Below are 14639 nucleotides of genomic sequence, written 5' to 3'. Positions count from 1 at the left end.
ATGGAAAGATCCCTTCCAGCTCAGGGAGCAGAGAGTGGTGCTATGGAGGGAACTCTGCTGCACCTCAGCCCAGCAAAGGTCAGCAAGGATGGTGTCCAGGGGAAGGGCCAAGGGTAAGGATGGAGGAGATCCCCAGGGAGAAGTTTGGGACAAAGGAGACTGGTGGGATGAGAGAAGGGTTGCAGGTACAGAGGGTACAGGTCAGTACAGTCACAGAGCCCTGTGCCTGACCACTGCAGGGGGTCCTGTCCCCATCACCCCCAGGCTTGGCCACCCACAGGGCTGTCACTGGTTTCAGCGTGACATTCCCACACACACAGTGGGAACAAGGGGGCTGAATAAACAAACCTCTCATGGTGAAAACTGATGGCACCTTTCCCTCCTCTTGCAACAAGCTTCCATCAYTTCTGCACATGTGCTTGGAAAAAATGAGCTCCTGAAATGTTGCAGGGTTTCTACTGATAGAAAGGATGTAGGATCTTTACCTGGAGCATACACACTCTGTTTTGAACACAGTGTGACTGCTCTCCCAGAAAACAGCACAGGGTCAGTTGGGATTTGCTACCAGACCTTGCTTCCTGTACTCATTTCAGATGAGTAAAACAAAGACAACTCCTTGAAAGTCTGCAGAGAATGATTACATTTCAGGCTCTCTATGGATGTCAGTTTCAAATACCTGAAATTATGAGAATATCAAGAAGCATTTGGAAAAYGCTCTCAGGCACTTGGTGTGATATTTGGGGTTGCCCTGTGCAGGACCAGGAATTGCACTCAGTAGATCCCTTCCAGCTCAGAATATTCTATGTCTGCAAACCTGCAATGGGGTTTCATCCCTGTTCAGCCCCCACTGCTCTGGCACACCTCTGTGGGAGCCTTAAGCTKTGTTCCCTTAGTGTCACAACACTGCAAGCCTCTGACCTGAACAGCATCATGGAATYATTTAGGTTGSAAAAGATCTCTAAGATCTGGCAAAGCAAAGCTCAAGAGAGAAAGCCCCAACTCGAATGCTGTGTTGAATACTTGAACGAGCCTGAGAGCCCTTTGAGAAGCACTTGGGAGCTGATTGCTACAACACAAAATTCTGGAAGGCAGAAAGCCCACGGAGAACTCAGCAGGGCTGGTGCCAAATGCTCCACTTGCCTTTCCAGCCTGTGCTGTGCCATCTCCCATCTGGGAAGAAAACATGGAAAACTTCCTCTCTTAGAGGTGCAGCTATAGCTGCTTTAAGGCTTGGGATCCCATTCTTGCTCCTTTGGCTGAAGCTGAAAACAACAGACTTCTGCATCGAACTAACAAAATTCTTTTAAATTAAAAGACTTGGAACACAGGCAAGAAATATTAATGGCAAAATTAATTCCTTCCCTGGAGCAGWTTGTAACTAACTCTATAGGTTACTAACAACTTCCAGAGATTACCTGAACCAGACCTTCCTGCAAAGCAAGTTTTATTCAGCACCCCGAGCACTCAGCTCCCCTCTGCCCTTACCTTGCAGTGCACCCAGGGCTTTTCATGCTGCTGCGAGCTGCGAAATATCTCCTTTGCAAATCGACTCCAGTACCTGTTTGTCTCAGAATCACACAACCACAGAATCACAGMAGGAAAAATCCTTTGAGATCATCACGTCCAACGTAGGACCTGACACTTTCTCATCAACTAAACTGTGGCACTGAGCGCCACGCCCAGTCTTCTTTTAAACACCTCCAGGGACGGTGACACCACCACCTCCTCGGGCAGACGATTCCAGTGCYCAATCACTCTTTCAYTGAAGATTTTTTCCTCCGTCTCTTACTAGCCATGTCTCTATTTCTAGCATCCCTTCACTGCTATAAATGTCTGGGATAGGTGAGGACAAGGGGAGTGACTAGGTGTTCCCTGGAGTGGGTGGGAGTTAATTATTAAGCCATTAAAAGCACTGGTATGGCAGGACATCAACACAGGTATAAAGAGCTGCCTCGGGACACAGCGCTTGCAACAGCTTTGCCAGGAAGGAAAGGTTTAAGAGGGATTCCTTAGGGGGGATTCCTTTCTCTGTGGCTGCAGGAGGGAGGTGCTGGGGGCTGTTGGTGGCAGGGGGCTGGTGGAGGGCACTGGACCTTCATCATCCTGCACAACATCACAGCACTGGGGGCCACGGTCAGTGCCTGTTGTCCTTTTTCTCTGCTTTTTGCTCTGTGGGAAAGGACAGGGAATTCCCTGCCAGCTACATTTGGCAACAGCAAATTAGGGACATCAGCAAAACAGGAACAGTGCTCACCTACGGAAAATTCCTTTTAAAACATTTAGACTTCAAACTTGCTGGTAAAAATGCAATTATTGTACCTGGAGGTTAAGAGCCTAAGAGATTTGGCTGTATCCAGGCCTTAGAAGAGAGAACTCTTGTCCCAGAATGTGCATTTTTTATGCTTTGTCTCTGGTGTTATTAACAACTGTTATGATTTGCATTATGCAGTAATTTTAGATACCACCGAGGCTGCTGTACACCAGCACTTCACAAACTGGATTGCAGTTTGCCCTGGGAGAGCAGAATTTGTCCAGCAGGTCTGGAGATGGGGTCATCTCTCCTCCTTTGGGCAACAAAGTGTACCCACATCTCCCAGCCGGGATTAGGGGGGCCTGAGTTGTTGCTTTTGTTCTTCTATGGCCGTGCCATGTTCCCTGCACCTCCCAGTGGTCCCCTTTCCCTCTCCACACACCTTGCCACCTTTGTAAACCTTGTATGCTGTTGGCCCAAGGCACCCCAGTGACAGCCAAATCCTCAGTGCTCCGGGCTCCTTCACCCATGTTGCTAAATCTGCAGAGCACCCAAATACACAGCRTTTCTTTTAAAATCACAGCTTCCCCAGACCAGCCCCAAGCCCAGTGCTTACCAAGATGCAGAGATTAGCAAGGTGTAGGGTTGCTTTCCTTGAGTTTCTTGGTAGAACCTGAGTCAATGTGCTCTTTTATGGAGAATTTCTAGGGTTACTCTTGGCACAGCACCAGCTGCTGCTGGCAGGGGGGGCACATTTCAGCGACCTCTTTCTCCTGTTACATTACGCACGTCAGCTGTGCCATTTCTTGCTCAGGAGCTGGTAGAGCCCACGGATCACAAAAGCCCATTTTTTACACTTTTACAATTGGTTCATTGCTCTCTCCTGGGGTGTTGTACAAGAATCGTCAGCTTTGGTTACACCAAGAAAAATAAAGAGTGCCAGGCACAAATAGTTGTCTTCACATGAGGGTGGGCTGCTTGGAGATTGGGGTAGGGAARGTCAGCCAGGTGATGAAGGAGTACTGAGCTGGGGTGGGGTGCAGGATTCATCCCTCCATCCTGCCTCTGCTTCCTGTTGGGGGCCAGTTCCTGGGGGAGGTCGACCCCATACAGTAGGATGGGGAGATTCAGAAAGGCTGAAGTGTAAAAACTTGTGAGTTGTGATAAAGGCAGTTKAACAGGTAAAGTAAAACCTGCACATGCAAGCAAAGCAACAGGAGTTTATTGGCCGCTTTCCGCCGCAGGCAGGTGTTCAGCCATCCCCAGGAAAGCTGGGCTCCATCAGGCATAACGGTGACTTGGGAACACCCCCCCTTCCTCCTCCTTCCCCAGCTTTTATTGCTGAGCACAGTGCCCTACAGTGGGAGATGCCTGTGGTCAGTCAGGTCAGKGTCTGTGCACACTCCAGCTCCTCACTGGTGGGGCAGGGTGAGGAGCAGAAAAGACCCTGATGCTGTGCAAGCACCACTCAACAACAGCTACAACATTCCTGTGCTTCCAGCGCTGATCCAAACACATACCCAGAACAGCTACCGTGAAGAAAATTAACCCTGTCCCAGACATAAACCAGCTCAGAGAGAGGCAAAACCAATAGATCCAAGTGCTTCCTCATTGTGCCAGGAGACCACTGGTTCTAAGTGTGAAGTATCCACTACACTGTAATATTTAAGTCTGTCTCTGAAAAATTAGAATTTTGGAGAAGAAATTCCTGTCACAATGATTCTTTCTGACTATACACATACGTGCACCCACCTTATCTCTCCCTCCTATAAACAACAGTGCACTGCTATGTGAAAGCATCTCTGAGAACACAGAAGTAAGGCCTAGGAAAGATATTAAAATATAACCCTACACTAACTCCTCCCTTGTATTCCCTCAGAGAACTGCTCTATTGTCTAGTGAAACAGTAAACTTACGTGGAGCTTTAGAATCTTCACGTGTAAGGAAGATGATTAAATGGAGCTGTGCCAGAATCTCCCTGGCCACAGCATGGGGCTGTGTGCCTCCCTCCCGAGCACCCTCTCCATACATAGCTGAAAAAGAGGAGCATGGAAAGTTCTGCTTCCCAAAAAGAGCCTTTCAYGTGGAAAGCCTGTATTTTAAACAGCAATGGTCAGTAGTTCAGGGGAAAAAAAAGAAAGAATGGTGTAGGAAAAGGGCAGAAAATATAAACAGCCTGATGCGGAAAGAACAAGCTGCATCAGCCTATCCTGGCAGAAAGCAAATCCTGCATATTTCTTTTCCAAAGACATCGTGGACTTTGCATATTTTTGCATCACGCCATGTCTAAGCAGCACAGGCTGTGTTGCATGGGCTGTCTTCTCTTTTCACAGAGCCATAGAATTCCAGAACCATGTGGGTTGGAAGACAGCTCCAGGAACATTGAGTTCAGCCTGTGACTAATCCCCACCTTGTCACACAGCCCAGAGCATTGAGTGGCATGTCCAGGTGTTCCTWGGACACCTCCAGGGATGGGGACTCCAAACCTCCCGGGGCAGCCCTTTCCAGCACCTGACCACTGATTCTCTGATGAAATTCTTCCTCTTTGCTGATAATGGCATTGTTCATTTTGTTYCACCCCAGGCGAGGATGATCAGCTCCTCTCTGTCTGATCCTGAGGAATGAAGGGAGACATGGGGAGTGCACCATAGTGGAGAGAAAATGCTGAATGGACAAGACTGGAGGACAGGACTAGATGCTGTCAGGAACAGTAACATATGGAAGTATTTCTGTCAAAAGGATCCATGTGGCCAAACTGAGAGAGGTGMAATCTTCGCACTGTATTGAGAAGGGTATTGCAACACAGTGCTGACCACAAGCCAGCATCCTTAGTGCAGACAGTGTGCAGCCTTATGGAGATTGTGTTCTGCCTTAAAACAGAAGAAAACGCACATTAGGATGGTTTTTCTTCAAAGAACAAGGCTCTGGATGGAAAAAGTATTTCACTGCTGTGTGGAAGAGCCAAAGTCACTGAAAAGYAGGTAGTGGAGAAGATGGCTACTGCATAGGACACCACCTGTCCTATGCTCGTGGCATCCAGTAAGGCTTCCCAAACCAGTACACCAGAGGAGAAGCCATCAAATGRCACCCTCTGAGCACAGCCTCTGAGCCAGCTTTTTACCTGTCTCACAGCCCATCCAGGTGGTCCAGGAGAATCACAAAATTACAGGATAGTTTGGGTTGGAAGCTCATCTTGTTCCAATCCCCCTGCCATGGGCAGGGGACACCTTCTGCTAGATGAGGCTGCTCAAATCCCTGTCCAGCCTGGAGAAGATTGTGGGAAAGAGTGTCAAAGGCTTTGCAGACATCCACTGCTCTCCTCACACTGAGAGAAAACACTCTTTTGTTGTAAATGASTGTCAGGTTAGTCCCTCTATTTACCTTTGGCAAATCCTCTGGCTCTCCTTAGTCATCACCTGCTTCATTTGTATACAACAGAGTCTGGGTTAAGAGTGACACGTATTGGTAAATACGGATATGTAAACCAGAAGATGAATGACTCACTGTMCTCTAGCAGAAGGGAGATGATGTGGTTTTGTAAAACAAACCATAAGTTACTCAAACCAGACTGTACAAACTATAAATGACAATCTCTTATCTGAAAACATACTGTACAAATCATAAAATACAGTCCCTTATCTCAAAACAGACCAAATAGCAAATAAAACCAAACCCCAAAACCAACAAAACCCTCTATGTTAGAACAGTTCAGCCGGAAGGAACTTAAAAACAATCATCTGGTTCAGCTGCTTGACCAGTTCAGGGCTGCCCTAAAGTTGCACCATTGCCCAAAAGCCTCTTTAAACACCAACAGCCTGGGGCATCAACCACCTCTCCAGGAAGCCTGGTGCAAATTTTATGCTTTATAAAGAAACACTTGTAATGTGCAGCCTGAGCCTCCCCTGGCCCTGCTTTGAGCCATTCCCATGAGATCATCACTTCCTTCTCCATGCCCCCTCCTCAGGGAGCTGCAGAGGAGGATAAAGTTGTCCCTCAGCCTCCTTCTCTTCAAACCAGACAAACTCAGAACCCTCAGCCTCCTCCCAGGACACGCCTTCCAGTCCTGGCACCAGTGTGGTTGTCCTGTTCTGGACACACTCAAGGACCTTCCCATCATTTTTAACGTTGGAGTGCTGTGGGTGAGGCTGCAGCAGTGCTGAGCACAGCCGGACCATCYCCTGTCCTGACCACTGGCCATGCTGTGTCAGATGCCCCCAGGATGCCATTTGCCCTCCTGGCAGTGGTTCCTACTGAGCTGCTGCCAACCAGCACCCCCAGATCCTTTCTGCAGGGCTGCTCCCCAGCCAATCCTCTCCCAGCTTACACTTGGTTCAGCATTGCTCCACCCTGAGCACAAAATGCAGCACTTGRGCCCAGTAATGCCACCGACAGTTGCCTGATGGTGCATCTATCCAGAACCCTCTGCAAGGCCTATTGTCCCTCCAGACCAGGGGGAACTCCCTCCAGAGTCCACAGCACTCCCAGAACAGAATCACAGAGCGGTTTGRTTTGGAAGGGACCTTAAAGCCCATCTCATTCCACTCCTAYGCTATGGGCAGGGRCACATTCCACTAGACCAGGYTGCTTCAAAGCTTCAATGCTTTTTGCGTTATCATGCAGGGTTATCCCAGATATTATCCAGCCAGGTTGGGAGGGATAATTTCACAAATCATGATTTGCTGTGAAGGACAGACTGCAAGTCAAGGAACCAGGAAACACTGGCATGCCTAGAGGGTGGACAGGCAAATATCCTGGGATATCCCTCCCTTAGCCTGGCTGCTGGTATTTCTCCTCCAGCTGATAAAATCGAGAAGCTGGGTCTCCAGCACCCTCTCTACTCTGGCCAGTCCTTCCAGGACTGCAAACCCATACATGGGACAACACTGATGCCTATTTGGGGCAGCCTGGCAGTGGCATCACTAAAGAGGCCATAAACAGATACTGCTGTGGGCTTTGGGATAACTGTATTAGATAAAACAAGCCAGGAAGAGCAACACCTTCACTTGGAAGATTTGCATCCACAGGTTCTCCTGTGCCTCTGATRTTTCACTTGCACACTCCAAGTGAGAAAATGGCTCCTTTGGCAACTGTCACTGATAAATCAGAGCAAACCTAAGGGGAAAGAGAGCTGGAATAATCATGCACACACAGTATCTCCATATTTGGTTTCAATGTTCAGACTGAATAGGAAACACAGCAGTGTTCCTCAGCAAGAGCAGGCACTTCTGAAAACAGCAACCATGTTCCTGTACTTGTTCAATCCCACTAAAGAAATCAGACACGGAGCACGTGCTTGCTGATCCACCAGTGTGTTTATGGCTAAAGTGCAGATACAGAGCTGGAGCTGCCCTGCTCTGCTGGCTCCTCAGCACATGCTGCTCTCAGGAGCTGAGGGCAGTGTCTTGTAGGGATTGAGGATGCCTTTGGGGTCCAGCATGGCTTTGAACTGCTGCATGAGCATGACTGCCTCGCTAGGTTTGCTGTAGTGAATAAAATGCTTCTTCTTGAAGCCCAGCCCGTGCTCTGCACTGATACTCCCACTGCATTTTGCAGTCCACTCGTACACAAAGGGCTCAATGGCATCCAGCAGGGAATGGCTGTAGGACTCCGCTGTGACGTTCAAGTGCAAGTTCCCATCTCCTGAAAGAAAGTATTGCATAGGTGAGTCAGGAAGAAAATCTTGGCCCTGCARTGGATACTCATTCTTGGCTCCTTCACATACTCAAACAACAGGGCCTTTGTCAGTTTGCAAAATGGATGAGCTCACTGTCCTACAAAGGTCAGCCTCTCCGTGCACAAATAATTCAAGTAGGATATTTGCTTTTCCATGCCCCCAGTGCAATATTTGAGGAAGGGTTCTGAGTTAAGCTACTTTCAAACTCCGACTTTTGTGATTTTAAATTCCCACTGTGCTGCATTAATGATTGTGCCACCACGGTGATGCCATGACAAAGACTTCCCCAATGGCATTTCATAATGATCATTAGATTTTAACGTGGCCCTTCATCACTTTTTCTCTCCCTATTATGTTTGTGCAATGCTCTAAATGCGCTTTGGCACTGTGTCAACAGAAACAAAGAAAGCAGAACAATTCTCCTTTTGCCACTTCGTGTGATGGTATTTGATTAAGCACAGAGCTGCTGGGTACTCCGAAAAACAATACACACAAAGTAAATACAACTTACTCATCCTCCTCACTCCGGAACTTCTTCCTGCATCCTAGCAAACTGTCACAGCACACAGCTTAGTCCTCAAAACCAAGATTTACCACAGGGAGCCTTTGTTATGCAATGTGTCTTTCAAATGATCCCTAACCAAGCATACTCAAGAGTGTTCCATGGTTTTTGTTGTACAGAACAGCTCTGCTAAGTGACCAATTTACCTGCTTGTAAAATCAGATAAGTTTCCCAGCACACTGATAAATCTATCAGCCTTTCTGTGCATTATCATTATCACTCTCTGTTGGAAGGCTAATGGCTCAAAACAAATTGATTTCCAGCAGGGTTAATCACTTTGGACAAGGAAGTGGTTATCTGCCAATTGTGTCTAAGTACATTAACCAAACTGATTTACATCTTTAAATAGAAAGTACACAGCAGGAAGATACAGATGACCAGTTCCATGGCTCACCCACCAGCAACCTACCACCAGTATATGGAAAACAGTCTGAAAGCAGTGAAATTCAAAYACAAAGATCCTGATGCACCCTCCTCTTCCACAGCCCTCAATTTAAGYCTCTCACTAATTGCTGCACAGCAAAACGTGCAGCACAGAAGGACCTTCACCTCCCTTCCCAGCACCCTCACTTACCCAAGTGGCCGTAGCCCACCACATTTTTGGCACTCTGGCCCAGACGAKCCCTCATGTCAGTCACCAGGTCATAGAGCTTTCCTACAGGCAGAGAGATGTCGTACTTGTAGACATAACCTTCATGGGTGAGGGCTTCTGTGATCCTCTCCCGCAGGCTCCACAGCATCTGAGGAATCAAGGATCACGGATATCCACATAAATCAAGTAGCTCTTGGGTTCCATGTGTATACCACACATTAGTCTGAACACTTCCCTATGAAAAATATAAAYCCACCTCAAAGAGATTTGTGGAAGAGGAAACACCAACTTGCCTTTATTTTGTTAYTGTCCGTTGCCACAGTTCCATCAGTGACCAAACCAGAAGCCATGGCCTGTTCTAGGAAGTTGTTCAATTTTTCTTCATCATGGGTTGAGTTGGAGCCCGAAGTTTCAATTAAAACATAAAAAGGGCTGTCTGAGAATGAGGGAGAACAAAGTAAGTAAATGTCCTGGGGCAAAACAGGAATTTAGGGCAGGTTTTGGAGCTTTTCCCACATTATGTGCCCAGATCCTCTGGTGCTAGTCTTTTATCTGTAGGGCACTTCACTGTATCTTTTATTTAGCAACCACTTTCCAGAAAGCTAGCAGTTTTGTGAGGACAGATACAAGTAAAAAGTCTCATCCATGAAAGTAAAAGGTGTTTGGAATGGATATACTAGAACAAAAATTATGAGAGATGCTGACACTTTAAAAAGTGAGTCAACTTTTAATGAGTCACTTTTTAAGTGTTTAAAACTAGTCTAAAAATCCCCAAGCAGTACAATGCCCCTTTCTATGGTGTGAATGTCACTGGTACCTGCCACTGGTCTGGACAGCTTGAGATGTCTCTCAACCAATTCCATACACTTCTCATCCATGAACTCATAGGCAGACAGGATCTCGCCCAGCATGGCTCTGCAGGTTGTGAATGTTTCCAGAACCTTCKCAAAACTCTGACAGCCTTCAGACAGAACACAGGGAGGAATCAGAACAAAAAACACTGCCCCAAACCCTTTGGAGGTTTTYGAGAAGAAAAAAAGTCTCAGTGAAGGTTCCCCACAAACAACTCTGGACCTGCTGAGGGACACCCAGAAGCAGCTTTTAAGCAGTTGTACCTGGCCATGTACTCTGCTGATCTAGAACCTGACCTGCAGACATGAGTTCTCAGCCCTGCCTTGTCACCTTGTCACTCACCAGGTGATCCCTGGATGGTGGCTGCCTCTGCCTACTGTCAGTCTTGCCCTGCTTACCTCTTGAGCTTGTCAGACCAGGCCCTCGCCAGCGAGGGGACTGTCCTGCCTGCCTCCTCACTCTGATAAGCTCCTGGCTTCACTGTCCTTACAGAACAACCTGCCCTTGCAGGTTTTTCAACAGGTATTAAATACCTGCACAGGTATTTCAGCACAGAGCCCTACACTATTTCCCAGAAACCAGCTGATGCTGGCAATGCAGCTCTGCTGGCAATGCAGCTCAGCAGGCTGAGCAGTGCTTTCTCCTCTCCAGCCCTATTCCCAGCCTCTGAATTCAGGTGTGAAATTGTTAGTATCAACTTCTACCTAGAAATGCCACATTCACAGCCTTAGGCTTCTGAGGACAGAGTATGGAGACCGCAGTGATAACTCCCAAGGTCCCCTCGGATCCGATGAAGAGCTGCTTCAGGTCATAGCCCGTGTTATCTTTGCGCAGAGAGGTCAGACAGTCCAGAGTTGAGCCATCAGCCAGCACCTGCGGGAACACAGGGGCCCAGTCAGAGCACCTGGGTRGGAATCTGCTGTCATGAACTTGCCTATGACCAAGCTGATGGGAAGTGACACTCACCTTGAGCAGGGGGACACAGCTGMAGCCCATTCCCTCACTGCTCCTCCAATCCCAGCTCTTCCCCCCCACATCCTACCTGAGTAGGATAGAGTACACATTTCCCCCTACTTCACCCCTCCCATCAGGACAAGTAATAATAGAAGATCCAGTTTTTCTCTGCTTTTCTTGCTTAGTAGTGAAAAACAGCCATTCCCTGCAGCCCTAGCTCCTGTTATCCAGAAGAAACAAGGAAAGCCACTTGAAACAGTGAACAGAATGAAGTAAACCCTCTGCCACTTGAGCCTTAAATCAAGGCAGAGTATCTCCAAGACAGGTTATTAAAGGCTGCTTTGACACTAGAGGGACAGATCTGAGACAAATGCTTCCTTTCTAAGCCTACACAATGAAATCAAGCCATGCTTTTTGTTCCCTACCCATTTTTTTCCATTAATGCTGTTTTCCCCAGTACTGAAAACTTTTAGAACCCCTAATCCAGCCTTTACACTCCAAGGCACTCATCAATAGGACAGGCACAGCTGAGGAACAGCAGAAACTGTAGGACACAGCCAGCAGCCAAATGAACCCAAAGCAGACAGCTCTGTTATGGGGTGGGCTTTAAGCCTTAAGATGATCTTTAGGCTGCCGTCCAAACCAATTTGTATTCCTATGAATCTATTAAAATCTGAGTGAGCAGCCACCAGAAGGGARTGATGCAGGATGGATTTAGCAGAGTGTTCCAGAGACCCACTGCTCAGGGGAACCAACRCCATGCAGATAACCTGGGATCCCCCAATCTCTGCCTACCTTCCTTTCACACTTGTCTGGATTAGAAAACCACCTAACACCACCTGTCAGCAAGCACAGAGGTGGAAGATGGAAACCGCAGCAGCAATAACATGCTACACACATGAAGACATGTGCTGATCCTTCTCAAAAGGCTCCAACAAGGAAAAGTTAAGAGTGGAAGCCTGGAGAGGAACTTGTCTGYGTGCTGGATAGTTAGAAGAGCAGGAAGCAGTAAGAAGCAGAGGATTAAAAAGAGAAGGGAACTGCCAGGTACTCGCCTTACCACTTCCAGGCCCAGCACTGTCCCTCGCAGAGAGCCGTATCTCAAGAGCCGCAAGCCCCCGGCGTTKGTGGCCACGTTCCCCCCGATGTGACAGCTGCCTTTGGCTCCCAGGTCCAGTGGCATGATAAACCCCTGCTTCTCCAAGAACTCACTGAGTCTCTCCAAGACACAGCCTGCCTGGCACACAAGGATTCCTGGAACAGAAAAGCCCTGCTACAAGCTGATGGCTGAGCAGAAGTGCCTCCTCAAGAAGCAGGAGAACTCTGAGCAGATTCAACCACTCTTTCTCCAAAACTTCCTGGGATTCAGCTTAAATGCCYAAGGAGACTGTGCATACTCCAGCGAACTGTCCCCTCCTCAAGCCTCGGGGAGCTTTGCTATTGCCTTAACATCTGCTCACCCACAACTCCGGGCTGGTAAAACATATGCATGTTAARTGTGCCCCTGTCTGTTGTTCCCTCTCTCTGAACAGAGATACTCACCCCAGCCTGACCCCTAACTCCCCAAACCCAAACAAACCTCCTCATGATGCTGCCAGGATGAACCCTGCTGTGATCTGYTCCCAGGAAAATGCCTGTTTTGGGGCCTGGGGCTCATTTCTGTGCCTCACATCTGTGGAATATTTACCAGACACCTTGTCAAAGCTGATGATCTGGTTCATGAGAGCAGTGGAGAGAATGATCTCATCAAAGACAGGAACGCTGCCCCCAACAAGGCCTGTGTTACCCCCTTGAGGGTTCACTGCCAGGTTCCTCTCATGGCAGTACCTGGAACGAAAAAGGTTTATGAATTTTTATGCATTTTAAGGCCAAAATCAGTCTGTCAGAGAAGTTTCACCTCTACATGAATGTCTACTGTTGTGACAATGCTCCTTAAAATTAAGCAGCATTTCACCTAAAGATTAAACTGATGCAAGAAGACAGTTTCAATGACAAAGTGAGAAAGTGCAACTGCTGTCTGAACTCAACCCAGTGCTGAGCAAAGACCCAACATGTGGGGTTAGCCCCATCTGTATCTACATAGCTGGCACTCATCTGCCTGGAAAGCACTGCTTATGATCCCACAGAAGCTGTTTCTGCAGCAGGCTGTGTTAACAGCTTGGCCTCCTCAGTGGGCTCTGACAGCCAGCCTCTGGCAGTGGTTTCAGACATGACTGCCCTCCTCCTCCCAAGCAATTAATGCCCTGTCGGCAACAAAATGTGCATCTGTGCCTCAGCTGCTCCACCTGCCACATCCCTGCCAAGCACCACCCACCACATCCTCTCTGAGCTCACAGCAGCTCKTGCACCAGGGATGGCACAGAGCCCCACAGCACCACAGCTCCTTCAGAAGCCCAGCCTGCCTTTCCCATGTTCTGCATCTCTGTTTCAACAGAGCCAGGAGCAGGTTCCTGCAGCGTTCAGCTCCTCAGCCTAACAGTGATYCAGCACAGTACTGCCCAAGCAGAGCTGTGCTCACACAGTGAACCACAGCTTGTGTATTAAACAGATCTTCAAACTGCTTGGTTCTGCAGTAACCTTCTTTACCTGGTCACAGAGACTCTCTTGAATCCTTCACTCAACTTTCCCTCTCTGAGAACCTGTATAATAGCTAATTTTAGCATTTATCAGAGCAGAAAAGCCATGAARAAAACTGCCTCAGCAAATCCARTGCTTAAGGAATTGGTATCTGAACRCCTACAAGTTCCTTCACCTGCCAGATCCTCCCTGACTCAACCCAAGTCTCCTCAGCACCAAGCCYRGCAGAAGAGRTGYMCRTTACCTGAGAACCTGAGCCACCTCYRCTGTYGTCTGTGGCTTCAAMACCAGYTGGCTGCAGCCTGCAATGAAAGCAAGGGACTCTCAAGGCAAGCTGTGGCTCTGCAGAGGTCAGAAAGAAACAGGTGGGAAAGCATGAGGTGGGAAATAACAATGCTCCCTCCCCTGTTAGGCATTTCAACCACTTTGACAACAAATATTTCARTAGCAGCCTTTTCCTTAATGCCCTGCAAAGACTTAGCATGTATAGGTAGGCTTGGCTGCTGCTGGGGGCGATGGGAAATGGTTTAAATTCTCATKAAATCTTTGACAGAAGCAACAGAGAATTCATAATTCTTGATTTAGAATTAGAGGACGATTTGGGTCRGGAGGGACCTAAAAGCTCATCTCATTCCATGCACAGGGWCACCTYCMACTRTCCCAGGCTGYTCCAAGCCCCATTCAACCYGGCCTTGGACACTKCCAGGGATCCAGGGGCAGCCACAGCTTCTCTGRGCACCCTGTGCYAGGGCCTCCCCACACTCACAGGGTTGAATTTCTTCCCAATATCCCACCTAACKCTGCCCTCTGGCAGTGTGCAGCCATTCCCCCTYGTCCTGTCACTCCARGCCTGTATAAAAAGYCCTTCTCCTTCCTTTTTATAAGCCTTGTTAAGGTACTGGAAGGTTGCAATCAAGTGTTCCAGAAGCTTTCATATTCTTATTCTGAGTTTCAATCAAACCTGTYAGCTGAATCAATTTGTCTCAGGAAAAAAAATAATTATTAAGTTAGAGGGCTTAGATTATTTTTTAAATGAAAACCTGCAAGTTTACCAGATACCAGGTACTAATACTCTTACAGGAATAAAGTAGTATCAGGTAAATACTCTTACAGGAGTATTTTTATGAGAAAAACTCCTTTTGGAGGGGCAGGCARTCATCTGGGTGACCAGTGACAG

At 47.9% G+C, this 14639-nt stretch overlaps 2 protein-coding genes across 2 annotated transcripts in view; both read right to left on the bottom strand.

The window, feature by feature from the left end:
• GAL3ST2 (galactose-3-O-sulfotransferase 2) overlaps positions 1-1573 on the bottom strand; it is a 5800-nt gene extending 4227 nt beyond the window's left edge. The window contains exon 1 of the mRNA XM_057380992.1: positions 1486-1573. Coding sequence (XP_057236975.1) covers positions 1486-1511 — 26 coding nt within the window. The 5' untranslated portion in view covers positions 1512-1573. The remainder of the gene's footprint in view (positions 1-1485) is intronic.
• A 4833-nt stretch (positions 1574-6406) lies between these two features.
• On the bottom strand, positions 6407-12636 carry D2HGDH (D-2-hydroxyglutarate dehydrogenase). Its single transcript, XM_057380967.1, has 7 exons — positions 12465-12636; positions 11946-12139; positions 10636-10804; positions 9897-10040; positions 9373-9515; positions 9062-9227; positions 6407-7891 (listed from the first exon to the last, which is right to left on the bottom strand). Exons 2-7 carry the CDS (start codon positions 12066-12068, stop codon positions 7617-7619), a joined length of 1020 nt encoding a protein of 339 aa, XP_057236950.1. The 5' UTR covers positions 12069-12139; positions 12465-12636; the 3' UTR covers positions 6407-7616.
• Between the last annotated feature and the right edge of the window lie 2003 nt (positions 12637-14639).

The sequence above is a fragment of the Malurus melanocephalus genome, unplaced genomic scaffold (assembly GCF_030028575.1).
Source record: "Malurus melanocephalus ecotype Western Australia unplaced genomic scaffold, MMel_1.1 scaffold_485, whole genome shotgun sequence".
Lineage (NCBI taxonomy): Eukaryota > Metazoa > Chordata > Aves > Passeriformes > Maluridae > Malurus > Malurus melanocephalus.
Note: the sequence above shows the minus strand (reverse complement) of the source record. Positions and strands in the feature narration are given on the sequence as shown.